Source organism: Salmo salar, chromosome ssa21, assembly GCF_905237065.1.
Source record: "Salmo salar chromosome ssa21, Ssal_v3.1, whole genome shotgun sequence".
In the NCBI taxonomy this organism is placed as follows: domain Eukaryota; kingdom Metazoa; phylum Chordata; class Actinopteri; order Salmoniformes; family Salmonidae; genus Salmo; species Salmo salar.
The window spans coordinates 14866462-14893754 of NC_059462.1; the positions used below are offsets into that span (position 1 = coordinate 14866462).

The window sequence follows — 27293 nt, forward strand, 5'->3', positions numbered from 1 at the left end:
AAACTCTCTAGGTAGATAATTGGTCTACAGCTGATCATGAAATACTCTACCTCAGGCGAGCAATAGCTCGAGACTTCCTCAGATATCGTGCAACAGCTGTTATTTACAAAAATAGATAGTCCGTCGCCCCTTGTCTTACCAGACGCCGCTGTCCTATCCTGCCGGTACGGCCTATAACCAGCCAGCTGTATGTTGATAGTGTCGTCGTTCAGCCACGACTCCGTGAAGCATAAGATATTACCGTTTTGAATGTCCCGTTGGTAGTTTAATCTCCCGCGTAGGTCATCTATTTTATTCTCCAAAGATTGCACGTTTGCTAGCAGAATGGAAGGAAGTGGGGATTTATTTGATCGCCTATGAATTCTCAGAAGGCAGCCTGCCCTCTGGCCCCTTTTCCTCCAACTTCCTCTTCATGTAAATCACAGGGATCTGGGCCTGTTCCCGAGAAAGCAGCATATCGTTCGCCTCGTCAGACTCGTTAAAGGAAAAAAAGGATACTGCCAGTCCGTGGTGAGTAATCACAGTCCTGATGTCCAGAAGTTATTTTCGGTCATAAGAGACGGCAATGGCAACATTATGTACAAAATAAGTAAAAAAATAAGTTATAAACAACACAAATAAACAGACAAAAAAACACAATCGGTTGGGGGCACGTAAAACGTCTGCTTTCTTCCCCGACGCCATGTGATAATATAAGTATGCATGCATCTACGAAAAGGAACCAACCTAACCGTGATTCATCCATGGGAATACCATTAGGAGAACATTTTCAACAGGAAACCCTTATGCTGACTTTCCACCCACCTGCCTTTGAAATAATAATCAGTGAATGCCTTTTGAATGGTGCCCAGGCAGAGAAAAAAAACACTTTCAGGAAAAAGGACGTTTGCTTGGAGTGTCCATTAAGCCCAAGCAAGTCCTTGTAATAATGAGAAAACATAAACTGAAAAGGCTGACTTTTTAATGGCCTTTACCTTGAACAATGCCTATATTAAACTTAGGCATGCCCTACAAAACAGCTTTATTTTAATTAAAAGTTAAACAGGTGCACGGAGGGATGTCAAGAAGCTGCAGAGATTCACGGGGGAATATAATTTCTAGGATTCTTGTTCAGACTTTTCAGGCCTGATTTCCACAAATTTAACTGGCTGAGTTGCCATGACAACCTCCAATTATTTACTTCCCTTTCTTCTGTCCAAGAATGTAAACTACATTGTTCAAAGTTATTACAGGGCCTGCTACCCCTTTGAAGACCAACAATGTGAAATCTCTGCCCAATTGACTCCCACCAGAAACTGGCCTCAAAACTGTGGCAGCCTTACTGAGCTCAGTCGACCTGACGCATAAGACTTTCAAAGGACATTCTATAACAGGGCAAACTAGCTACACGTACCCTGATCATAGCCCTTTCATTACAGGCAGTCTAGTTAGCCAGGCCTTTTTAAAGTGACACAAACTGGTGTGACTTCAGGGAGTACTGCTGCACCAAGCTCGATCGGTTACACACAAGATGCAAGGCTCATGACTCATGCTTCTCAAACTAAGATCTATCTCACCACCTTGTCTTATTCATAGTGTCAGGTTACTTTTACCCTTTTTTCCTTCCAAATTTCCACAGCAATACTTCCAGAAGCTTGAAAGAGAAACTAATGGCTCATTTAATGTATACACTTTACTTCTTCACACTATAAACTGGAAAATATGTTTATGCAAGCACATGATTTTCCAGTAATTACGGAAAAGTCTGTGAGACATGAATATTCGGCACTGTGTCAAAAAGCAGCCCAGCCTTCACCTGTCTTGCCTAAAGCCAAGGCGATCAAACTTGTCTCAGTGCCAGGCTGTACTTGAACCTATTTAAGACTTTCTAAACCTGGAACCCCGTTGATTTACATTTACATCTATCATCTTTGGATGTAGAGAGAGGACACGGGAAAGTATATTTCCCAACAATTAGTGCCTTGGTTGGTTGTGCCTGAAAGTCCGATTGGCCGGAGCTGGCTTTGGAAAGGCTAGCGTAAATAAGCCCTTTGAGCAGACGAGATGAGCCTCCTTTAGATAATACACACTGGCTGCGTCTCAAATGGCACCCTATTCCCTATGTTGTGCACTACACTAAATAGGGAATAGGAATCCATTTTGGGACGCAGCCACTGACTGCCCTATGAGCCTCCTTTAGAAAGGAGACACTGAGCCCTCTCTGCTCCTGCTGAAGCTTAGACACACGTCCCCAGAGAGGATTCCTTCTTCAGCACGTCACCCTGTTGTCATCGCAGCGTATCATCAGCCTGTCCTCTCCACCTCACAGTCGGCGCCACTCACTCCTGGAGCCCCTCCAAAGCGGGTGAGCACTCAGCTGACAGGATGACATTAGGCACACACACACACACACATTACATGACCAAAAGTATGTGGACACCTGCTCGTCAAACATCTCATTCCAAAATCATGGGCATTAATATGGAGTTTTTTATGCACTACATGCTACAGCACTCAACAGTCCCGTTCTGTGAGCTTTTATGGCCTATCACTTAGCGGCTGAGCCATTGTTGCTTCTAGACGTTTCCATTTCACAATAACAGCACTTACAGTTGACTGGGGCAGCTGTAGCAGGGCAGAAATTTGACGAACTGACTTGTTGGAAAGGTCGCATCCTATGACGGTGCCACGTTGAATGTCACTGAGCAGTAAGGCAATTCTACTGCCAATGTTTGTCTATGGAGGTTGCATGGCGGTGTGCTTGATGTTTACCCCCTTGACAGCAACGGTGTGGAATTGTCAGTAGAGCTCCGAGACAGAACTGTGTCGAGGCACAGATCTGGGGAAGGGTATCAAAACATTTCTGCAGCATTGAAGGTCCCCAAGAATACAGTGGCCTCCATCATTCTTAAATGGAAGAAGTTTGGAACCACCAAGACTCCCCATCCAACCTGACAGAGCTTGAGAGGATCTGCAGAGAAGAATGGGAGAAACTCCCCAAATACAGGTGTGCCAAGCTTGTAGCGTCATGCCCAAGAAGACTCAAGGTTGTAATCGCCACCAAAGGTGCTTCAACAAAGTACTGAGTAAATGGTCTGAATACTTATGTAAATGTCATATTTCTGTAGTTTTTTTTGTGTGTGCAGAAATATATAACAACAGTTTTTGCTTCATCATTATAGGGTATTGTGTGTAGATTGATGAGAAAAAAATGACATGTAATTCATTTTAGAATAAGGTTGTAACAAAACAAAATGTGTAAAAGGTGAAGGGGTCTGAATACTTTTTGAGTACACTGTATGCAAGTACACACGAACGTAAGAGCGCATGCACAAACAAACAAACACACGCACTTGCACACACACACACACATACTGCCTATGGGCTAATGTTACTGCACAGTGACCACAGAGTCACGGGGGGGCTGCAAACCAACTCGAGAGGTACACATGCACCCCTGGCATGGAGATTCCTATCCCTCTACGTAATGCTGGGTGGGTCAGGTTGTTGCTGCCTATAAATGGACTACCTAACTCCATTGAAGGCTGTGTATTGTCAGGTGTTTGTGTGTGAGAATACAAATAGACTGGAAGCATACCCTCACCTTAGCCATCTGGGCTTGGACCCCACTGGTCTTCAGGGCAGTGACGGCTTTCTGAGCTGCAGCAGGGCTGTCAAAGTCCACAAAGCCGTAACCTGAGGGATAAAACACCACACCAGTCAAGACACTTCCTACTGTATGTATTACACAGTCTACCTGGAAAGACCACCATGCACAACTATCCTGATTCATCATTTAGCTATATCATAGGTATTCTGTTGTTAACACCGTTAAAAACGTGCTCCGGTACTTTGTCGACTAAGTAAGTATTTATTAAACCTCTTTGGGCTGGATGTATCTATGTATAGTTCATACATGCATAATCTATGAGCAGAATTACTGTCTTACCTCAATTAGCCACGAAATCCCTAGTTTGAAAGTGACCATTTTCTGGAAGCTATGTGAACCATTTAGAGTACTGCAAGCTTGACCACGTGGGTCAGCCCCCTAGCAATTCGAGTTCTAGCCAGTGAGGTTCAGGCCCTTGCCATTTGAGTGACAGCTAGCAAGAGGCCTGCTCAGCGTTATCCAATGAGGTTGCAGGGCGGGCCCAACAACTCACTGGACGCAGCAGAAAGAGAGCGAGCAATGACGTGGTGTACATATCTGCACATACGTGACTTACTACGACATTTTTGGGGACCACTTTTGGTTTGTGAGCCCTACTTTCAGAACTACTGGCTAAAAAGTATACAAAAGTACCAGAGAATAATCCCTAAAGTAGCACTCCAGTCTCCTTTTCACACCATTTAACACCTGATTTACTTAACAAAAGGAACATCTCAATAGGTGGTCCAGGTAAGTCATGACATGGCACATGTATGGGGTTGGCCTTTCCTCTTCTGTTTTCTACTGCTCCTCTATTGTTCCTCAAGCAAGGGGGAGGCCGATGACATCACAGATTCCCATAAGAACTCCTACTCCTTGAAGTTTGCAGTCGTGAAAAAATAAAATAAATGTTTTGCTCAGAAGTAAAAATATAAAAAACTTTAGTGTGTGTACTTTACTGTATTTATATTTGGGATATCGCTTTTCAACAGTAAAAGTTCTGAAATCGCTGGAGGAAGTCTAACAGTATAACAATAACAGGCATACAAATGTGTATCCGTGGTGAAATCTTGACTTAGTCTGCCTCCCAAATGGCACCCTATTCCCTACATAGTGCACTACTTTGTAACAGAGCACGATGGGAATATAGGGAATAGGGTGCCATTTGGGAGGGAGACTAAATCTCACGTCTAACTTGACATCTACAGCAGTAAGTGGCAGGCTGTGTTTGACACCCACCACAGTGAGGCCAGGCCAGAGGCCACCATGTTCTGTGGTGTGGTTGACCCCCACCTACTGTATTTGTGGCCCATAACGGTGGTCAGTCAGTGACTGGTGGTGAGACAGTGTAGTAGGCCGGGGTGGAGCAGAGCACAGTGCTCAGGCTGCAGATTGCAATGATGACGCCCAGGGCTCAGGTCAGCTCATTGTCCCCTGGGGCTGCATGCAGGCCAGGCCAGTCTAGAGTCAGACCTGCAGCCCAGTTCCTCTCTACTCTGTGTTGCTATATTTAACCATCAAACAACCTCACTGCTGCTCACTGTGGAATCTAATTACAGATTCTAGTTTGATCTTCGTGATAAACAGCCCAAAGTATATAATGAATCCGAACATTCAGATATTTGTTTTTATTAAGGACATTCAGATAAATGGCAAATGTTCATTTTCCTTTCAAGTTGGGATTTTGGGAGTTTTTTTTAAGTATCTTCAAGCAAGCTGCGAGTTAAAGTCAAAATTGGAATGCAAGATGACAGGATGTTTCTTAGTCTCCACCTGTGATTAGTTAGCGTATCGTAATCCCCAGCAGGACAGTGACCAAGCTCTTTTCTTCTCAGCCCATCTGTGGTGCGTGCTGGCTGGGCTGGCTGGGCTGGGCTGGCTGGGCTGGGCTGCGTGTCAGCGTGCTCCTCAGTAGTCAGGACAGGGTGTTGGGCCAAGGGCTGCAGCCGGAGCCAAGACTTTGCGTCACGCTCCAGAGGGAGGGGCACGAGCTGTCACTTGGTGTGGGGATCCGCTGCTAGCGCAACGCATGGTAACAGACAGACCATCAGTAAAGGGCCAGGACTAAAATAACACAAAGTGGTGGCAGCCTTTTGCCTGTCTGCCTGCCAGCCTGTCTGTTTCCTGACTAGCCCGGCCCCTATGAGCCACATAGCTGTTGAATGACTGAATGACTTCAACAAGGCCGGGCCAGTGCACTGTGACAGTACTGGGCTGCCAAACCCACTGCACGAGTCAAGGGGGCCTTAAGCAAGGCTCTACATCCATTCCTTAGCATGGCCATTGTCTTTAATATAATAGCATTAGGAGGATTATGGTAAAAGTCCTCTGTGTCATCATATCACAGACTGGAAGCTCCAAAGCCTTTGCACCGCTATCCTGGATTACAATGAGTCATTGTGATACACACATCCAGCATCCTCTCAATGATGCATGTGATGAGTTTTTATTGCTTTAAGCCTGACGGTTGTTATATGAGCATGACTTCTTGATTTGTGTGCATATTTTTGTGGGGGGGGGGGTGTCTAGATCTTTTTACGGAATGTCTCCACTACGTCACGACTTGCTGAAGCCATACACACCTTTACATTTGTTTGTCGTCTTATCCAGGATGGCCTTTGTTGACACAATTTTGCCATACCTACGAGAGGAAGAGAAAGAGCGCTATTGTTAGTTGTGCTACGTTACGTACCAGACAGACAGCCTCTCCTAAAAAAAAAAAAAAAAAAACACACAAAGAGTGAGGCCTGGCTTGCACAAGAATTTATGACATCACCAAAAAAGCACGAGAAACAGGACGTCGTTTCCATGTGGATTTAGGAATCTCAGCGGCGCAAGAGCAAAGGTTGGCTCGATTTTTTTCCTACCCTACAGCAATATTAAGCAGGATTAACTATCCTCTATACAAAAGGATTTAAAACAAGTGAAAATGACTGAGAAGCTTCTTCAGTAAAACATACAAAACATCTAAAAACATTGTGTGTAAGTCTTAAGTGAAAAACGTGTATAAAATGTGCATAACACACTGTGGATTTATGACTTCTTGACAACGTAGGGACGGAGCGGACCGAGTGGCATTCCACAGCTACATCCTGTGCTTTAACAGTTATTTGGTGCACTGTGTTACTGCTGCCGCTGCCAGCTCTGACAAATGAACTTTGCGGTGACCCCTAAACCCCGGCTTCACTGCATTTCTTTTCAGCTCTAAGCTAGTGCACTCTATTCAGAATGAATAGAAAATCAATGCAAAGAACACAACAATTACATATGACGACTTTCTCTCTGTACAATGATGAATGCAACATATAAGAACACACAGACGTCAGGCCGTAGTAGTAAATTAACCTCCCTGGTAGTAATCAGCGCGGCAGACAAATGATTGATGAGGGGATTGGCTCTCTCGATGGAGGAGGAAGTGTGAGCTTTGACCTGAGCTGGGAGGTGGGCAGGTGGTGGTTTTCTGAAAATGAGTCCTCCACCTCGACCCCAAGACGTAGATAGAACAGATTATGACAGATCTGGTTGTGTGGCATGGTTTTTATGTTTGCCACAAAGGGAAAGGTCACCTATAGCAGTGTTTTCCACAAGTACATAGAGTAGCCAGCCAAATAGAAAAGGTAGGCAGCCAGGTGTCCCCTGCTGAGAAATTAGCTCTATTTTGGTGGCCTCTGGTACATTCTAATGCCTTTATTCCATATGAAATACACAGCGAAATGATTTAATACTTGTTGTGGTATTGTGTAGCGAGACATGACTTTACTATTTCAATTACTGAAAATGTATTAATTAAATGTATTGTCGGTTGTTTTGGATATTGTCTAGGTCTAAGCCTACTGCATATGCTCAGGACTATAAAATAACATTCAACTTTTTAACATTTAACCTGTCTTTTCTTGAGATTACTTAAAGTTTTACTGCAATATACAGTACCAGTCAAAAGTTTGGTCACACCTACTCATTCAAGGGTTTTTCTTTATTTTTTACTATTTTCTACATTGTAGAATAATAGTGGACACATCAAAACTATGAAATAACACATATGGAATCAGGTAGTAACCAAAAAAGTGTTAGACAACAAAAAATACAAGTGTGTACTGTACGACAACGTGATAGACCGTTTTATCAACATGAAAGAGAGGAGGATGGCATTGGCATTTCTCTACAAGAAGGGTGAATCAACATGTTTTTCTACTTGCACACACACACACACACACACACACACACACACACACACACACACACACACACACACACACACACACACACAGAAATCAGAAACATGGACAGCCAAATCATATTTAGTTTACGTTGATTGGACTAAATTGTTTTTGGTATCTTTTAGTTGTCACTGTATTAGACTAAGCATAGGTAATTAGATGCTGTTCAAATGTTAAAGTTAAAATGGTGCTGGAATAGTGGAGGCAGCTCCTGTGTTCTTTGCAACTTGCGGTAACTCTCTGTGGTTCTAAATCAATCGTTGTTCAGTGGTCCGAAAATGTCGGAAACATTAACTTGCTTGACCACGCTGTAGGTCATGTAACTGTCTGTTACATGCAATATGCTTTGTGGACTTCACCAGACAGATGTAGCTCTCCGGTTTTGTGATGAAACAAACGTGTGGTGGAATTTATTCTGCCACCGTCTTCTTATTGTCTTGGCCTTAGGCCTATATATCCCGGTCACAAGGCATATGAACAAATATAGAGCAAACAAGACAATTATCACAACACATAGGCTGTAATGCAGCTTTTTTTCTGGCTTCCACGGTGATTTTACCAAGGCACCTCAACTGCAAGGTGCCGAAAGCGTTCCACAGGGATGCTGGCCCTGTTGACACCAATGGCTCCCACAGTTGTATCAAATTGGCTGGATGTCCTGTGGGTGGTGGACCATTCTTGATACACACAGGAAACTGTTGAGCGTGAAAAGTGAAAAACCCAGCAGCGTTGCAGTTCCTGACACACGCAAACCAGTGCGCATGGCACCTACTACCATTCCCTGTTCAAAGGCACATAAATCTTTTGTCTTGCCCATTTACCCTCTGAATGGCACACATACACAATCCATGTGTCAATTGTCTCAAGGCTTAAAAATATTTATTTAACCTGTCTCCTCCCCTTCATCTACACTGATTGAAGTGGATTTAGCCTTCCCTGTGGCTCAGTTGGTAGAGCATGGTGTTTGCAACGCCAGGGTTGTGGGTTCGATTCCCACGGGGGGCCAGCACAGAAAAAAAAAATGTATGAAATGTATGAAATTGTATGAAATGTATGCATTCACTACTGTAAGTCGCTCTGGATAAGAGCGTCTGCTAAATGACTAAAATGTAAATGTAAAAATTTAACAAGTGACATCAATACGGGATCATAGCTTTCACCTGGATTCACCTAGTCAGTCTGTCATAGAAAGAGCAGGTGTTCCTAATGTTTTGTGCACTCAGTGTATAGCCTAACCACGTTGCATGATTTATGAATGGCAAAGAGATATAGGAGATCAACTTTTTCGACACCCTTTATAAACTAGTCAAAACTTGATGTTCAGTTGTCAATCAATGCGCAGTAAATAGTCTACTATGCGCCCCAACTCCGCGTGGCTGGCTATGTGAAACACACAAAATAAAATAAATAAACGTAACAGAAAACAATAATTAGGCTTAGTTGTGGATTTCGACTCATCGTTACCACTTACAGTACATTACATGGGATGTGCAAATTCACAAGCATTATGCTCTATTCCTCCTCCGTGTAAATACGTTTGACTGCAACCATAAGATCTGTATATAATGACGAGATGCTCTGGAGTCGTTGTCCCAAAGGCATTGGGCTTATTTTGGACAGATTTCGGTGAGAGTGAAACCTCTCGCTTCGCCTCTTCTTTTCTGCTGCGTTATCGTCATTGCTCGCTTTGTGACTGACAGGCGCCTGTCCTATCAATAGCTCGCTAGAAGATGCATATCGTTCATTCTAGCGGGATAGGGCTCGAGGGTCTAACGAATTGAAAATTTTAAATGAAATTTAACCTGCTGAAAATCAGTAACAGCCGGTGCTAATGGAAAACAGTGCTGTAGTGCCTTCGCCATAATAATCGCTGATCAGCAGTGGCTTAATAATACGCAAGTAAGTGCTTTTTTTAAATCCAATTTCAGAGCCTGACTGAGCGATTAACCGAAATGTCGGTTATTTTTACGTTTTTAAACAACTAATTGACATAATCATTTGAATTCCATTTTGGTCGTTTTTTTTCTTCTTCTGTGAGCTCAACGCGCACATTGCACAGTTTTTCTATAGATTAATCAGATCAAGCCTGAACAGTGCAATATAGTAGGGAGTTGTAGTTCCCAACAGGCCAATATTCTACATAGTTTAACACAGAAAACTTGGTAATTAACTACAATGACCATAATCCATTGCGTGCCTACTTATCCGGTCTGTTTCTTTTCTACTCATGCTACAAGAGGTTAGTGTGGGACAGACAGAGAAAAAAGAGAGAAGAATGCGAGATCGAGAGGGATAAGAGAGAAGTTGCTTCGCAAGGTATCTCTACCTGAAAATACACAGTGATGGAAAAAGTACTCAATTGTCATACTTGAGTAAAATACTACTTGAGTAAAAGTCTAAAAGTATTTGGTTTAAAATATACTTAAATATCAAAAGTAAATGGAATAGCTCAAATGTACTTAAGTATCAAAAGTTAAAGTAAAAGTATAAACCATTTAAAAATTCCTTATATTAAGCAAACCAGATGGCACACATTTACTTTTTAAATGTATTTTGGAGGATAGCCAGGGGCACACTAACACTCAGACATAATTTACAAATAAAGCATTTGTGTTTAGTGAGTCTGCCAGATCAGAGGTAGTAGGGATGACCATGGATGTTCTCTTGATAAGTGTGTGAAATGTACAATTTTCCTGTCAAAATGTAACAAGTACTTTTGGGTGTCAGGAAAAATGTATGGAGTAAAAAGTACATTATTTTCTTTAGCAATGTAGTAAAGTAAAAGTAGTCAAAAATATAAATAGTAAAGTACAGATAGCCCCAAAAAATACTTAAGTAGTAATTTAAAGTATTTTTACTTAATAAGTACTTTACACCACTGAAAATACTGGATCTAAGTAATTGATAGTTAGTATTCAGCAGTCATAAAAGTATGTCTTATTTACTTTGAAGAACTACTAAAATAGTGATTTTGTCAGTCAGCTCTATAGAGATGAGATGATGACTTGGAATGAAATAATAAAGTCATCAAATAAAACCACAACAACTGAAATATTTTATTAAAGTGATAAGCAGTAATGGGCAGTCACTACCATCATGGGACTTGTATTAATTGTTTTATTCCGTGTTAGAGTATTCAACCCACATTATGCATAGTGCATTTTATGTAAAAAAATTATAATATTGAAATCAAAAAACGATTATCTTGGTCCAATTATTACGACGAACGTGACAGAATATCCCATCAAACCAGGACAAAGCAGCGTGTTCACCAGGTGAAGGATTTCTGGACATCGGAAGGAGATAATGGAGGACAGCGACGACGACAGGGTTCGCGGCTACAAAAAGCCCAAGGACAACCCCAAGTTTTTTTGGGGGGGGGGCACATGGAGCGGTCCCCCACTCCGGAGCTTCAGGCGACGGTCCCCCAGACCGGAGCTTCAGGCGACGGCCCACGGTCTGGAACCTCCAGCTCCATGGCTGGAGCCTTCCCCTGCGCCGATGCCCAGTCTAAGCACGGCGTCCAGCTCCAAGGCCAGAGTCTTCTTCTGCGTTGGTGCCCAGTCCAGGCACAGCGTCCAGTCCCACTCCATGGCGGGAGCCTTCCCCTGCGCCAATGCCCAGTCCAGGCACAGCATCCAGTCCAGCTCCAAGGCCAGAGCATTCTCCTGCGCCGGTGCTTAGTCCCGATACGGTGTCCAGTCCTGCTCCATGGCAAGAGCCTTCCTCTGCACTGATGTCCAGTCCAGATCTGGTGTCCAGTCCTGCTTCATGGCAGGAGCCTTCCTTGACACCGAGGTCCAGTCCAGGCACAGTGTTCAGCCCGGGTCCATGGCTGGATACACGAGATGAGCGGGTTCTTTGGCTCGCACCAGAGCCGCCACCAAAGCTGGCGGATCGACGAGCTGAGCGGGTTCTACTTCCCGCACCAGAGCCGCCCCCGATGCTGGCGGATCCGCGGGATTAGCAGTTTCTTCGTCCCGCACCAGAGCCGCCACCGATACTAATCACCCCCCCTACCCTCCCCATTTGGTTTCAGGTTTTGCGGCCGGAGTCCGCACCTTTGGCGGGGTATTGTCACGCCCTGACCATAGAGAAGCATTGTTTCTCTATGGTATAGTAGGTCAGGGTGTGACTAGGGGGTGATTTAGTATATGGATGTCTATGTTGTATTCTAGTTTATTATTTCTACGTGGTTATTCTAGTTTTCATATTTCTAGGTTGGTGTGCTTGATATGGTTCCCAATTAGAGGCAGCTGGTTATCGTTGTCTCTAATTGGGGATCATATTTAAGATGCATTTTTCCCACCTGTGTTTTATGGGAGTTAGTGCACGTAGCACCTCTTAGTTATGGTTCGTTGTTTGTTTCGTTCTTTCTTTGTTGTTTTGTGCGTTTCTAATATTAAATATGTGGAAACCATATCGCGCTGCACCTTGGTTCAATTATTACGACGAACGTGACACGTTAATCGCTCAGCACTAGTGCTTTGTTAGTCTCTGCGGGCCGGCGTGACCTTACCCTGCGAGGCCCGAGGATGAAGGGTTTCCACTAATTGGCTCCAAATTAATCAATTACAGGAATCACCACAGCGTCAACGGCAAGCCCCCTCCCCCCAGAGCAGCTCACGATGAAGGGACACAAAAATCGAAAGCTTGAATGAAAGAGGTTAAAAAAAAGCTTCCTGATCTGGTTCACTGTGGGGTGACTGAGAGGACACAGTTTAACTCTCCACAAAAAACCAATGGATTAGCATCGAAAGTATATGAAACCAGCACAGTCGTTAAGGGTAAGACAACTGCTGAAGCTGCGTGTGTGTATGCGTGTATGTGTGCGTGCGTTACAGTGAGCTCAAAGTTTTCACATCGCTTGATTTATAATTTTTTTCCCCCACATTTTGTTGTGTTACAGCCTCAATTTAGGATGGATTCAATTTAGATTTTTTGTCACTGGCCTACACACAATAAGCCATAATGTCAAAGTGGAATGATGTTTTTTCAAAATGTTTACAAATGGAAAGCTGAAATGTCTTGAGTCAATAAGTATTCAACCCCTTTGTTATGGCAAGCCTAAATAAGTTCAGGGGTAAAAATGTCCTTAATAAGTCACATAATAAGTTGCATGGACTCACTCTGTGCGCAATACTAGTGTTTAACATGATTTGGAATGACTATCTCCTCTCTGTACCCCACACATACAAATTATCTGTAAGGTCCCTCAGTCGAGCAGTACATTTCAACCACAACGACAAGGGAGGTTTTCCAATTCCTGAGTGGACTAGTTACAATTCTGACTTAAATCTTCTTGAAAATACTGTGTATAGCAAGACCTGAAAATGGTTGTCTAGCAATGATCAATAACCAATTTGACAGAGCTTGAAGAATTTTGAAAAGAATAATGGGCAAATGTTCCACAATCCAGATGTGGAAAGCTCTTAGAAATGTACCCTGAAAGACTCACCGCTGTAATCGCTTCCAAAGGCGGGGTGTGAATACTTATGGAAATGAGATATTTCTGTATTTCATTTTCAATAAAATTGCAAAAATGTCTAAACATGTTTTCACTGTCATTATGGTGTATTGTAGAGGTCGACCGATTTATGATTTTTCAACACCGATACCGATTATTGGCGGACCCCAAAAAAGCCGATACCGATTAATCGGACGATTTTTATATATACATTTGTAATAATGACAATTACAACAATACTGAATGAACGCTTATTTTAACTTAATATAATACATCAATAAAATCTATTTAGTCTCAAATAAATAATGAAACATGTTTGGTTTAAATAATGCAAAAACAAAGTGTTGGAGAAGAAAGTAAAAGTGCAATATGTGCCATGTAAAAAAGCTAACGTTTAAGTTCCTTGCTAAGAACATATGAAAGCTGGTGGTTCCTTTTAACATGAGTCTTCAATATTCCCAGGTAAGAAGTTTTAGGTTGTAGTTATTATAGGACTATTTCTCTCTATACCATTTGTATTTCATATACCTTTGACTATTGGATGTTCTAATAGGTACTTTAGTATTGCCAGCCTAATCTCGGGAGTTGATAGGCTTGAAGTCATAAACAGCGCAATGCTTGAAGCACAGCGAAGAGCTGCTGGCAAATGCAGGAAAGTGCTGTTTGAATGAATGCTTACGAGCCTGCTGCTGCCTACCACCGCTCAGTCAGACTGCTCTATCAAATCATAGACTTAATTATAATATAATAACATACAGAAATACCAGCCTTAGGTAATTAATATGGTCAAATCCAGAAACTATCCTTTCAAAAACAAAACGTTTATTCTTTCAGTGAACTACGGAACCGTTCCGTATTTTATCTAACGGTGGCATCCCTAAGTCTAAATATTGCTGTTACATTGCACAACCTTCAATGTTATGTCATAATTATGTACAATTCAGGCAAATTAATTACGGTCTTTGTTAGGAAGAAATGGTCTTCACACAGTTCGCAATAAGCCAGGCGGCCCAAACTGCTGCATATACCCTGACTCTGCTTGCACAGAACGCAAGAGAAGTGACACAATTTCCCTAGTTAAAATGAAATTAATGTTAGCAGGCAATATTAACTAAATATGCAGGTTTAAAAAGATATACTTGTGTATTGATTTTAAGAAAGGCATTGATGTTTATGGTTAGGTACACATTGGTGCAACGACAGTGCTTTTTTTGCGAATGCGCTTGTTAAATCACCCGTTTGGCGAAGTAGGCTGTGATTCAATGATAAATGAACAGGCACCGCATCGATTATATGCAACGCAGGACAAGCTAGATAAACTAGTAATATCATCAACCATGTGTAGTTAACTAGTGATTATGTTAAGATTGATAGTTTTTTATAAGATAAGTTTAATACTAGCTAGCACCTTGGCTCCTTGCTGCACTTGCATAACAGGTAGTCAGCCTGCCACACAGTCTCCTCGTGGAGTGCAATGTAATTGGCCATAATCGGTGTCCAAAAATGCGGATTACCATGTTTTTATGAAAACGTGAAATCGGCCCTAATTAATCGGCCATTCCGATTAATCGGTCGACCTCTAGTGTATTGTGTGTAGATGGGTGAGAAAAATAATATATTTAATCCATTTTGAATTCAGGCTGTAACACAACAAAATGTGGAATAAGTCAAGAGGTATGAATACTTTCTGAAGGCACTGTAAAACACAGCTTCCAGGAAAATATGTTTTTTAACCTTAGCCATTAGACTCCCCCCTGTTCCATTAGCTTTCACTAACCATCTATCACAGTGCTGCTTGGTGCTGTCAGACAGAGAGAGCTGCTTGAATCAGGTAGAACGTCGTCTCTGAGAGAGAGAGAGGCAGCAGCAGCTAGGAGAACAATGGACTCCCATTCCACCTGCCTTTCATCTCCTGCCTTTATCCCATTACATTGGTTAAAAGGTCTCCGGTTCCTATTCGCTGCATGCTTATTGATTCCTGGGGACACCGCTAAGGGATACTCTTCTGTCTGCTCTGAAAATAGCAGGATTGAGTTATGGCCTGAAAGAACAGCCTGAAGAAACAGCCTCGTCTTGCTACCAACAAGAACTGATTATACCCTGTCCTTCTTGAGTCCTCAACCGTTGACTCAGCATTTTAAACAGAGGTTTAATTGGGATTTTATTTTCGCGATATTTTGGGATTGTGTGGTGGATCAGCTCAGGTCAGACACAAAATGATGAGAGAAAGATGGGAATTGTCAGAAAAGCACAGGGACCTATTTCAACCTCTTTAGATTGTCCAACAACTATCTAGCTTGCATTACCCCTGACCTACTAACTGAGTAGACTGGTGGTCCAGTCTGTGCGTTAGCCAACTTCTGTTTGTGTCCATTCATGGTAATGCCAAACCGACTGGCCTCTGCAATCTCAACGTTAACATGCGTTCCCATTTCAAGCGGGGTTGCTGATTGGTTGTTGAACACAACGTTCTTCATGTAACTTTCTTAAGAATTTATTTTGGGAGAGCGTGGCTGAACTGTTGACAGTATTTAGGCTGCGATTCAATGAAAAGCAGCGTTGATATAATGTTGATTAGAGTGAGTTGATATGCTAAGAACATTTCAGTCAGGGGAAGGATTAAGCTAAACACAACACAAGGTAAACGAGCACGAACCCTTGACTCTGAATCTCTAAGCTGAGCTCTAATCCCAAATCTTAAATGGCAACAGCCAGCCACTGCTCTCTGGCAAACCATCAACAGTGCAAGAGATGGTCAGGATATGACTACCTTATGTACATGATGTTATCAGCATGAATCTAACTGCCTTTCACTGTGCACACAATAAAGACCTGCATCGGGTCGAATACCCACGATTCCCTGCGGGTGACACGAAAAAAAAAAAAACAGCTGGCGGGTGGAATGAAAACATTATTTCAACCAGAGGGTTGGCTCACGGTTCAGAACAATTATATTTCTGGTCGGAAACATTTTAAATGAAGATAAAACAGACTATAGGCCTAGGCTACCAGCCAGCCATGCACGCTTTGGGACAGTGAACGGTCGATTATTTGCGTGGTGCTGAAACATTCCTAATTTGTTTATGTGCAGAGCTAATATTCCCTCCCCCCACGCGTGACTACATTGCCAAGTTAACTTTCCCTGGTTTGCCTAGTTCATGCAAAAAGGGCTAACATAGCTTAACTGTGGAAATAAAAAGTAAGGTTATAGTGGTGGAATACACCATCGTGGAAACAGGTGCTGCGCGAGTGAAATCCCAGATTTGGAAGTATTTTGGAGTCCTTGTGGACAAGGAGGTCAACAACCTGGTTGATGGATACAGAGCCTGCAGAAAGTGCAAGCGTGTATTTGTTTAAGGTAATTCAGTTAATTATCAGTTAATTATTATGTTAATTCAGGCTTTAGTTCATTTAGACCATACGCAGGCCATATAAAGTTGGTAAAAGTTTGAGCAGGCTATAGCCTACTAAATAAATGTATGCTATTTCTGAAGCCTATAGCCTATTTCATTCTGGGAATTGTTTGTTTGAGTTTCAATTAAACTATTTGATTATCTAAACAATATTGAACGTAAAGGTCTTGTTTTGTTAAGTCGGTTAAAGGGTTTCATTAGGTAAGAAGGCTAATTAGAAGACTCTTCTTCAAAGCGATGTGAATTGTCAATGTGCCACTTTACATTGTGGAAAAAAAGAGGATATTAATTAATGCCAGAGTTTCCTTTCATCCAAATGTTGAATAGATATGCAGACAAATGAATTAATGCAGAGAAGGGGTATAGCCTAATAGCCTATTAGGGCCTACTCTGGAGTCATAAAAACAGTTCAATAAATTGATGTTATTTGTCGGGTCACAGATTGGATCCCAGAACTATGTGGCTGGGTCGGGTTGCAGAGAAAAATCTGTCTTGACGTTGGTTATCGGGTGGGGCTTGGAATTGATGTGGCCAGCGCAGGGTGGGTGCGGCTCCAAAAAACTGACCTGTGCAGGACTCTAACATACAACACCTGTTTGCTTTCTTCATTCGACGAATTCCCTCTTCTTCCCCATTTAGTATGTTTTTTTAATGAAAAGTTAACAAAGAGATGGTGTTGTAGGTAGCTAAATCGCAGCTACCACTCTGTATCTCTTTCTAAACACGGGATAGAGGATCTATGCCAGCCGTTCAGGAGATCGAGGGGTTGAATGTGCCGCAAAGTCAACATCGTATTGTGGAGCTGGGGGGAGGGGAAAGCGGGGGGTCTGGGAAAAGAAAATTAGATTTCAAAGTCACCTCGGTGGTCTTTTTCCACAGACGTGAGGAACACAATAACAATTTGGCTGTGGACAAGAGCGGGCCGAGATTGCCCCTTTATCCCCTGCATTAACTACATGAACTACCCACTGTATCGCTTCAGATACTATCAGCTCCTAAAGCTCTCTGGGTTTGCCCTTGTAGTCTTCCAATATCATTTTCATTTTAAATTCAGATGTAATGCCCCTGTCAGCTCTCCCCCTGCAGTGTTGGCCATCATCTTCTCAAATATCTCTGTCCCTTCCCCCTAACTCACAGCTCTCCCTCTCTCCATCTCTCACTGTGGTCATGTGATCTGACCTGTCCCAGTTAGCCATGGTTCTACTTAAAACATGGCAGTGAAAATAAGCTTTATTACCAGTGCGTCATCTAACCTTTTTGGTATCTACTGAATGCACAGCGAGCTGGTCCACTGGTAACTGAGGTCATATTCGTCACCTAGTAATGTGACGTCACCAAACATATCCCGATATGGATGCATTTCCAGGAGATTCTCAATATACGTTTCTGAGTATAAATTAGATTAAATTAAATGACGCTTGCAGAGATCCGACAAACAATATGAAGACTTCGGAATTACATTGAACAGGCTGTTGTTATTGCCATCTCAAGTCAAATAAGTAACTGTTGCTTTGAACTCTACCACAGTCATGGTGGTGGTGACCATAGCCGACAAGTCATTAACCAATCAATTGTTAGAATCATAAGAGGAAGGAAGTGTACTCACGGCTGGCAGAGCTTAACCAGATCATGGTCGGTCGTGGCTGGGGGAAGGCCTCGGATGTACAGGTTGGTTTTACTGAGCTGCTCCCAGCCTGCAGTGCTGGAGCTACTGCTGTTGTTGGTGCTGCTGTTGGTGCTGGGGATGGGCGGAGCCATGGGGTGTGAGGAAAGGGCTGCAGGTGGCTGCCGAAGGAAAACACACAGAATGGTGTCAGTCCAAGACAAAACGACATGTCGGTGCGAAGTGCCAACATACTGGTGTTCCCTGTTGCTAAACAAAAGAGAGAGAGAGACAGACACAGAGAAATAGACTACTCGGAATGAAACAGACTACATTGCCTTGCCACGTGGATGCGCGGTCACGTGGACATTTAATTGTGCAAATAAATACATGTGTTCATTATTGATTGACGTCTAGCAGAGCTAGTGATTGCCAGTGAGTAATCATGAAACAATACACGTTTGCATTTCATTAGTGGGTTAAGAAAACGTGCTTGGATTTTATTCCAACCCTTAACGCAGCTTTGTCTACGAATCTTGTCTCCTCCATGAGTTACTCAGAGAGATTCTTTATTTGACTCCCGCTGTAACCATAACAGTATTTTAGTGCGCTGGACCAGAAAACCATCGGTCTTCACTATAAGCATATCGCTGTGGCCCAGCTAAATCTTCCATATTGGTGCATGCTATAAATGAACTGTCCTGCTACTTCATAATTTAGTACTATCGAATGGGTGCCCCGTGTGAAGATTAATATTGAACAGAGCAGTGATACATATCTGCTGAGCAATCTCCATCAGAAGTCGGGAAGTCAGCACAAACTACGTACCGAGGGGCGTGCAGATCTGCTCTGATACTGATGTGACACTGGAAGGTTGTGCGTGATTTAGAGAGCCCTTCCCACCAATCCCCTGGTGATTGACTGACTTCCCAACTAGACATGTCAATGACTACATTTCCAGCATAGCCTACTTTACCATCCCACTGCCACCCCTACACTTACACACAGGCTTATTTGCATTAGGTTCCAGTTAGAGAGGCATGGTGGAGAATGTAACTCAACTTCAACACCAGTTCTTTTGAACACTGAGGATCAGCGTGTTTGGAACAATGATATGCCACCCGATTTCTGTAACTTGCAGAATACAAAATAAATATACCCTTTTCAATCGATTGGAAAGAGAAGGGAAGTTCTGTAATGTGCACGGAAAATGTGTCGACCAGTTCTTCCAGCATTGAATTTCAGAGATATTTGGTCTCATTCAGGGGCTTCATTCCAGCTAAACCTAGGGTATGGGTAAGGTCATTTACTGCATTTCTACACAATTAAAAAAACTCTAAAATGCAATTTGGAGAACAGCATTGACTCCAGCCATTATCACCATGTTGCTGTAGCATCATTCACATCAGTCAATAGGGGACTTAACATTCTACAAACACATGCCATACAATAATTAGCTGCCATGTCAAGTCAAACAGCAGTTACCTAGCCAAAGCCATCCATTACAGCCATCTTTACCTCTGCAATCTGTTGAGAAAAAGTCTTGCTGTTCCCTGCAGCTGCGTCAATGCACTCTCCACAGAAAGGAAGAGGCAAAGCGAGAGGTTTAACTAGACAAAATCTGTCAAAAATAAGCCCAATGTGTTTCTATGGGCTTATTTTGGACCTAAACTTGTCGCCTGTCTTCCCGCCTTTGGGACAACGACTCCCATTGTTAAGGCGGAGACATGAGCATCTCGTTATTATTATACAGGCTCCCGAGTGGTGCAGTGGTCTAAGGCACTGCATCTCTGTGCAAGAGGCGTCACTGCAGTCCCTGGTTCGAATCCAGACTGAATCACATCTGGCCGTGATTGGGAGTCCCATAGGGCGGCGCACAATTAGCCCAGCGTCGTCTGGGTTTGGTGGTCATTGTAAATAAGAATTTGTTCTTAACTGACTTGCCTAGTTAAACAGAAATACAGATCTCTACTCTCCATAAAGCTAGGCAGCCATACAAACAGCCTTCCTAGGTGTCCGCATGGTCCTAAAGTCAGCTGACTACTACCGCTAAACTTCATTTGCCTTTTAATCAGGATTGGAATGATTTTAGTAGTCTATTTTAAATTGGTGGTGTTGAGCTAGGGTATGGTGACTGCCCTACCCAACTGACGCCCCTGATCTCATTCAATCAACATCTGTAAATCATATGGGCCGTGTCAAGAGTACCTCCACATCTCAGAGGCAATAAGCCAGTATAGCATGCTTCCTGTTTGTAGGGCCACAGATGTTTGGATCTGAAAAGCTCGGCCTCTTTCTAAGACTGTTCTGTGAGTCTGACACTGTTTATCACCCCTCCCCCTTCGAGGAATCACAAGAGAGGAAGCTGATGGAATCCCAAGCAATACGTGGTGACAGAATTGAGCAATCGTCAACTTGGACTCGGCCCAAGCAAGAGATCTTCTTCTTCTCCGGTCTACATGCCTTTTACTACGGAAACCAACTTGACCTGCTGTTGGATTCATTCATTATTTTCCTTCCTGTCACAAACAGCTCTTTGCCAGGGAATTTTTATGTATGCTGTGAACGTAACTCCTCAAATGAAATGACCTTTTCACAAAGGCTTCTGCAATGACTCTACAGTTATCTCTGAGGACTGTCCTCAAGAAATTAACTCTAACGGGACTGTTGGCGTTTGAAGGATCCCTTGAGATTTCCCCTGTATTTTCCCTCTATATGGTGGGAGGACAGATTAAGACATTAATCACCATGCAGTGCATGCTTGAGGTCATACTATGTTGGCTAGGGGTTTTGAGGAAAGATAGATTGTATCTTAATGAACCATTCTCATGTTATCTAACATCATATCTGACAGACGGGCTAGACATCGTTTCCAACATCTAGACAAAGAATGCAACTAACATAAATGCAACTTTCTTATCCCAATCTGCCCAAATAACCCTGGCCTTTGTCACTGTAAAAGAAAACAACCAAAAAACATAATATAAACGCAATATGTAAAGTGTTGGTCCCATGTTTCATGATCCCAGAAATATTCCATACACACAAAAAGCTTATTTCTCTAAAATGTTGTGCACAAATTTGTTTACATCCCTGTTTGTGAGCGTTTCTCCTTTGCCAAGAGAATCCATCCACCTGACAGGTGTGGCATATTAAGAAGCTGATTAAACAGCATGATCATTACACAGGTGCACCTTGTGCTGGGGACAATAACAGGCCACTCTAAAATGTGCATTTTTGTCACACAACACAATGCCACAGATGTCTCAAGTTTTGAGTGAGCATGCAATTGGCATGCTGAATGCAGGAATGATTGTCCACCAGATATGTTGCTAGATAATTTAATGTTAATTTAATGTTAATTTCTCTACCATAAGCTGCCTCCAACATCGTTTTAGAGAATTGGCAGTACGTCCAACCGGCCTCACAACCACAGATCACGTGTATGGCGTTGTGTGGGTGAGCGTTTTGCTGATGTCAATGTGAACATAGTGCCAGTGTAACCACGCCAACCCAGGACCTCCACATCCGGCTTCTTCACCTGCGGGATTGTCTGAGACCAGCCATCCGGACAGCTGATGAAACCGAGGAGTATTTCTGTCTGTAATAAAGCCTTTTTGTGGGGAAAAATGAATTCTTATAAGCTGGTCCTGGCTCCTAAGTGGGTGGGACTATGCACCCCCAGGCCAACCGCTGGCTGCGTCCCTGCCCAGTCAGGTGAAATCCATAGATTACGGTCTAATTAATATATTTAAAATGACAGATTTTCTTTTATGAACTATAACTCAGTAAAATCCTTGAAATGGTTGAAATTGTTGCATGTTGCGTTTATATTTTTGTTCAGTATATATGCATAAACTCAGCAAAAAAAGAAACAACCCTTTTTCAGGACCCTGTCTTTCAAAGATAATTTGTAAAAATCCAATAACTTCACAGATCTTCATTGTAAAGGGTGTAAACACTGTATTCCATGCTTGTTCAATGAACATGCACCTGTGGAACGGTTGCTAAGGCACTAACAGCTTACAGAAGGTAGGCAAATAAGGTCACAGTTATGAAAACTTAGGACACTAAAGAGGCCTTTCTACTGACTCTAAAAAAAGGAAAGATGCCCAGGGTCCCTGCTCATCTGTGTGAACATGACTTAGGCATGCTGCAAGGAGGAATGAGGACTGCAGATGTGGCCAGGGCAATAAATTGCTATGTCCGTACTGTGAGACGCCTAAGACAGGGCTACAAGGAGACAGGTCGGACAGCTGATCGTCCTCGCAGTGGCAGACCACGTGTAACAACACCTGCACAGGATCGGTACATCCGAACATCACACCTGTGGGACAGGTACAGGATGGCAACAACAACTGCCCGAGTTACACCAGGAATGCACAATCCCTCCATCAGTGCTCAGACTGTCCGCAATAGGCTGAGAGAGGCTGGACTGAGGGCTTGTAGGCCTGTTGTAAGGCAGGTCTTCACCAGACATCACTGGCAACAACGTCGCCTATTGGCACAAACCCACCGTCACTGGACCAGACAGGACTGGCAAAAAGTGCTCTTCACTGACGAGTCACGGTTTTGTCTCACATGGGGTGATGGTCGGATTCGCGTTTATTGTTGAAGGAATGAGCGTTACACCAAGGCCTGTACTCTGGAGCGGGATCGATTTGGAGGTGGAGGGTCCATCATGATCTGGGGCGGTGTGTCACAGCATCATCGGACTGAGCCTGTTGTCATTGCAGGCAATCTCAAAGCTGTGCGTTACAGGGAAGACATCCTCCTCCCTCATGTGGTACCCTTCCTGCAGGCTCATCCTGACATGACCCTCCAGCATGACAATGCCACCAGCCATACTGCTCGTTCTGTGCGTGATTTCCTGCAAGACAGGAATGTCAGTGTTTTGCCATGGCCAGTGAAGAGCCCGGATCTCAATCCCATTGAGCACGTCTGGGACCTGTTGGGTCGGAGGGTGAGAGCTAGGGCCATTCCCCTCCCAGAAATGTCTGGGAACTTGCAGGTGCCTTGGTGGAAGAGTGGGGTAACATCTCACAGCAAGAACGTGCAAATCTGGTGCAGTCCATGAAGAGGAGATGCACTGCAGTACTTAATGCAGCTGGTGGCCACACCAGATACTGACTGTTACTTTTGATTTTGACCCCCCTTTGTTCAGGGACACATTATTCAATTTCTGTTAGTCACATGTCTGTGAAACTTGTTCAGTTTATGCCTCAGTTGTTGAATCTTGTTAGTTTTATACAAATGTTTACACATGTTAAGTTTGCTGGAAATAAACACAGTTGACAGCGAGAGGACGTTTTTTTGTTGTTGCTGAGTTTATATGCATATTTGCAATTACTAGGGAAATATATAAGACATACAATACCAGTCAAAAGTTTGGACACACCTACTCATTCAAGGGTTTTTCTTGATTTTGACTATTTTCTACATTGTAGAATAATAGTGAAGACATTAAACTATGAAATAACACATGGAATCATGTAGTAACCAAAACAGTGTTAAACAAATCAAAATATACTGCTCAAAAAAATAAAGGGAACACTTAAACAACACATCCTAGATATGAATGAAAGAAATAATCTTATTAAATACTTTTTTCTTTACATAGTTGAATGTGCTGACAACAAAATCACACAAAAATAATCAATGGAAATCCAATTTATCAACCCATGGAGGTCTGGATTTGTTGTCACACTCAAAATTAAAGTGGAAAACCACACTACAGGCTGATCCAACTTTGATGTAATGTCCTTAAAACATGTCAAAATGAGGCCCAGTGGTGTGTGTGGCCTCCACATGCCTGTATGACCTCCCTACAACGCCCGGGCATGCTCCTGATGAGGTGGCGGATGGTCTCCTGTGGGATCTCTTCCCAGACCTGGACTAAAGCATCCGCCAACTCCTGGACAGTCTGTGGTGCAACGTGGCGTTGGTGGATGGAGCGAGACATGATGTCCCAGATGTGCTCAATTGGATTCAGGTCTGGGGAATGGGCGGGCCAGTCCATAGCATCAATGCCTTCCTCTTGCAGTAACTGCTGACACACTCCAGCCACATGAGGTCTAGCATTGTCTTGCATTAGGAGGAATCCAGGGCCAACCGCATCAGCATATGGTCTCACAAGGGGTCCGAGGATCTCATCTCGGTACCTAATGGCAGTCAGGCTACCTCTGGCGAGCACATGGAGGGCTGTGCGGCCCCCCAAAGAAATGCCACCCCACACCATGACTGACCCACCGCCAAACCGGTCATGCTGGAGGATGTTGCAGGCAGCAGAACGTTCTCCACAGCGTCTCCAGACTCTGTCACGTCTGTCACGTGTGCTCAGTGTGAACCTGCTTTCATCTGTGAAGAGCACAGGGTGCCAGTGGCGAATTTGCCAATCTTGGTGTTCTCTGGCAAATGCCAAACGTCCTGCACGGTGTTGGGCTGTAAGCACAACCCCCACCTGTGGACGTCGGGCCCTCATACCACCCTCATGGAGTCTGTTTCTGACCGTTTGAGCAGACACATGCACATTTGTGGCCTGCTGGAGGTCATTTTGCAGGGCTCTGGCAGTACTTCTCCTGCTCCTCCTTGCACAAAGGCGGAGGTAGCGGTCCTGCTGCTGGGCTGTTGCCCTCCTACGGCCTCCTCCACGTCTCCTGATGTACTGGCCTGTCTCCTGGTAGCGCCTCCATGCTCTGGACACTACGCTGACAGACACAGCAAACCTTCTTGCCACAGCTCGCATTGATGTGCCATCCTGGATGAGCTGCACTACCTGAGCCACTTGTGTGGGTTGTAGACTCCGTCTCATGCTACCACTAGAGTGAAAGCACCGCCAGCATTCAAAAGTGACCAAAACATCAGCCAGGAAGCATAGGAACTGAGAAGTGGTCTGTGGTCCCCACCTGCAGAACCACTCCTTTATTGGGGGTGTCTTGCTAATTGCCTATAATTTCCACCTGTTGTCTATTCCATTTGCACAACAGCATGTGAAATGTATTGTCAATCAGTGTTGCTTCCTAAGTGGACAGTTTGATTTCACAGAAGTGTGATTGACTTGGAGTTACATTGTGTTGTTTAAGTGTTCCCTTTATTTTTTTGAGCAGTGTATATTTGAGATTTGAGATTCTTAAAAGTAGCCACCCTTTGCCTTGATGACAGCTTTGCACACTCTTGGCATTCTCTCAACAAGCTTCACCTGGAATGCTTTTCCAACAGTCTTGAAGGAGTTCCCACATATTCACTTGTTGGCTGCTTTTCCTTTACTCTGCAGTCCAACTCATCCCAAACCATCTCAATTAGATTGAGCTTGGGTGATTGCGGAGTCCAGGTAATCTGATGCAGCACTCCATCACTCTCCTTCTTGGTCAAATAGCCCTTACACAGCCTGGAGGTGTGTTGGGTCATTGTCCTTTTGAAAAACAAATGATAGTCCCACTAAGCACAAACCAGATGGGATGGCGTATTGCTGCAGAATGCTGTGGTAGCCATGCTGGTTAAGTGTGCCTTGAATTCTAAATAAATCACTGACAGTGTCACCAGCAATGGATCCCCAACCCATCACACCTCCTCCTCCCTGCTTCACGGTGGGAACCACACATGCGGAGATCATCGGTTCATCTACTCTGCGTTTCACAAAGACACGGTGGTTGGAACAAAAAATCTCAAATTTGGACTCATCAGACCAAAGGACAGATTTCCACCAGTCTAATGTCCATTGCTCGTGTTTCTTGGCCCAAGCAAGTCACTTATTCTTATTGGTTTCCTTTAGTAGTGGTTTCTTTGCAGCAATTGACCATGAAGGCCTGATTCACGCAGTCTCCTCTGAACAGTTGATGTTGAGATGTGTCTGTTACTTGAACTCTGTGAAGCATTTACTTGAGCTGCAATTTCTGAGGCTGGTAACTCTAATGAACTTATCCTCTGCAGTAATGGTAACTCTGGGTCTTCCATTCCTGTGGCGGTCCTCATGAGAGCCAGTTTCATCATAGCGCTTGATGGTTGCTGCGACTGCACAATTTTCCGGATTGACTGACCTTCATGTCTTAAAGTAATGATGGACTGTTGTTTCTCTGTGCTTAATTGAGCTGTTCTTGCCATAATATTCACTTGGGCTTTTACCAAATAGGGCTATCTTCTGCATACCACCCCTACATTGTCACAACACAACTGATTGCCTCAAACACATTAAGGAAAGAAATACCACAAATTAATTTTAACCTGTTATGGCTAGGGGGCAGTATTTTCACAGCCGGATAAAAAACCTACCCGATTTAATCTGATTATTACTCCTGCCCAGAAACTAGAATATGCATTTAATTATTAGCTTTGGATAGAAAACACTCCAACGTTTCTAAAACTGTTTGAATGGTGTCTGTGATTATAACAGAACTCATTTGGCAGGCCAAAACCTGAGAAGATTCCATGCAGGAAGTGCCCTGTCTGACAATTTCTTGCCCTTCTTGATTATCTCTATCCATTACAGAGGATCTCTGCTGTTACGTGACACTTCCTACGGCTCCCATGGGCTCTCAGAAGGCGGCAAAAAGCTGAATCGTGGCTTTGCAGGCTCTGGTTGAAAAAAAGTAGCGCGTTTGGGTAGTGGCTGGTTACAGTACTGTGAGACTCATGCTCGTGCCCGCGTCGACAGAATGCTTTGTTTTCTTTCGTCTGTTTACCTAAACGCAGATTCCCGGTCGGAATATTATCGCTTTTTTACAAGAAAAATGGCATAAAAATTGATTTTAAACAGCGGTTGACATGCTTCGAAGTACGGTAATGGAATATTTAGAAATATTTTGTCACGAATTGCGCCATGCTCGTGACCCTTATTTACACTTCGGATAGTGTCTTGAACGCACGAACAAAACGCCTCTATTTGGATATAACGATGGATTATTTTGGACCAAACCAACATTTGTTATTGAAGTAGCAGTCCTGGGAGTGCATTCTGACGAAGACAACA

The 27293-nt window shown here is 43.4% G+C and overlaps 1 protein-coding gene across 6 annotated transcripts in view; it reads right to left on the bottom strand.

The window, feature by feature from the left end:
- LOC106581710 (RNA-binding motif, single-stranded-interacting protein 1) overlaps window positions 1-27293 on the bottom strand; it is a 72360-nt gene that overhangs the window by 27314 nt on the left and 17753 nt on the right. For 4 of the 6 annotated variants that reach the window (XM_045704463.1, XM_045704459.1, XM_045704461.1 and 1 more), the window contains exons 2-4: window positions 18332-18510; window positions 6211-6269; window positions 3578-3675 (exon numbers count right to left, since the gene is read on the bottom strand). In XM_045704463.1, coding sequence (XP_045560419.1) covers window positions 3578-3675; window positions 6211-6269; window positions 18332-18510 — 336 coding nt within the window. The remainder of the gene's footprint in view (window positions 1-3577; window positions 3676-6210; window positions 6270-18331; window positions 18511-27293) is intronic. The other 2 variants (XM_045704464.1, XM_045704460.1) reach the window with 1 other exon arrangement.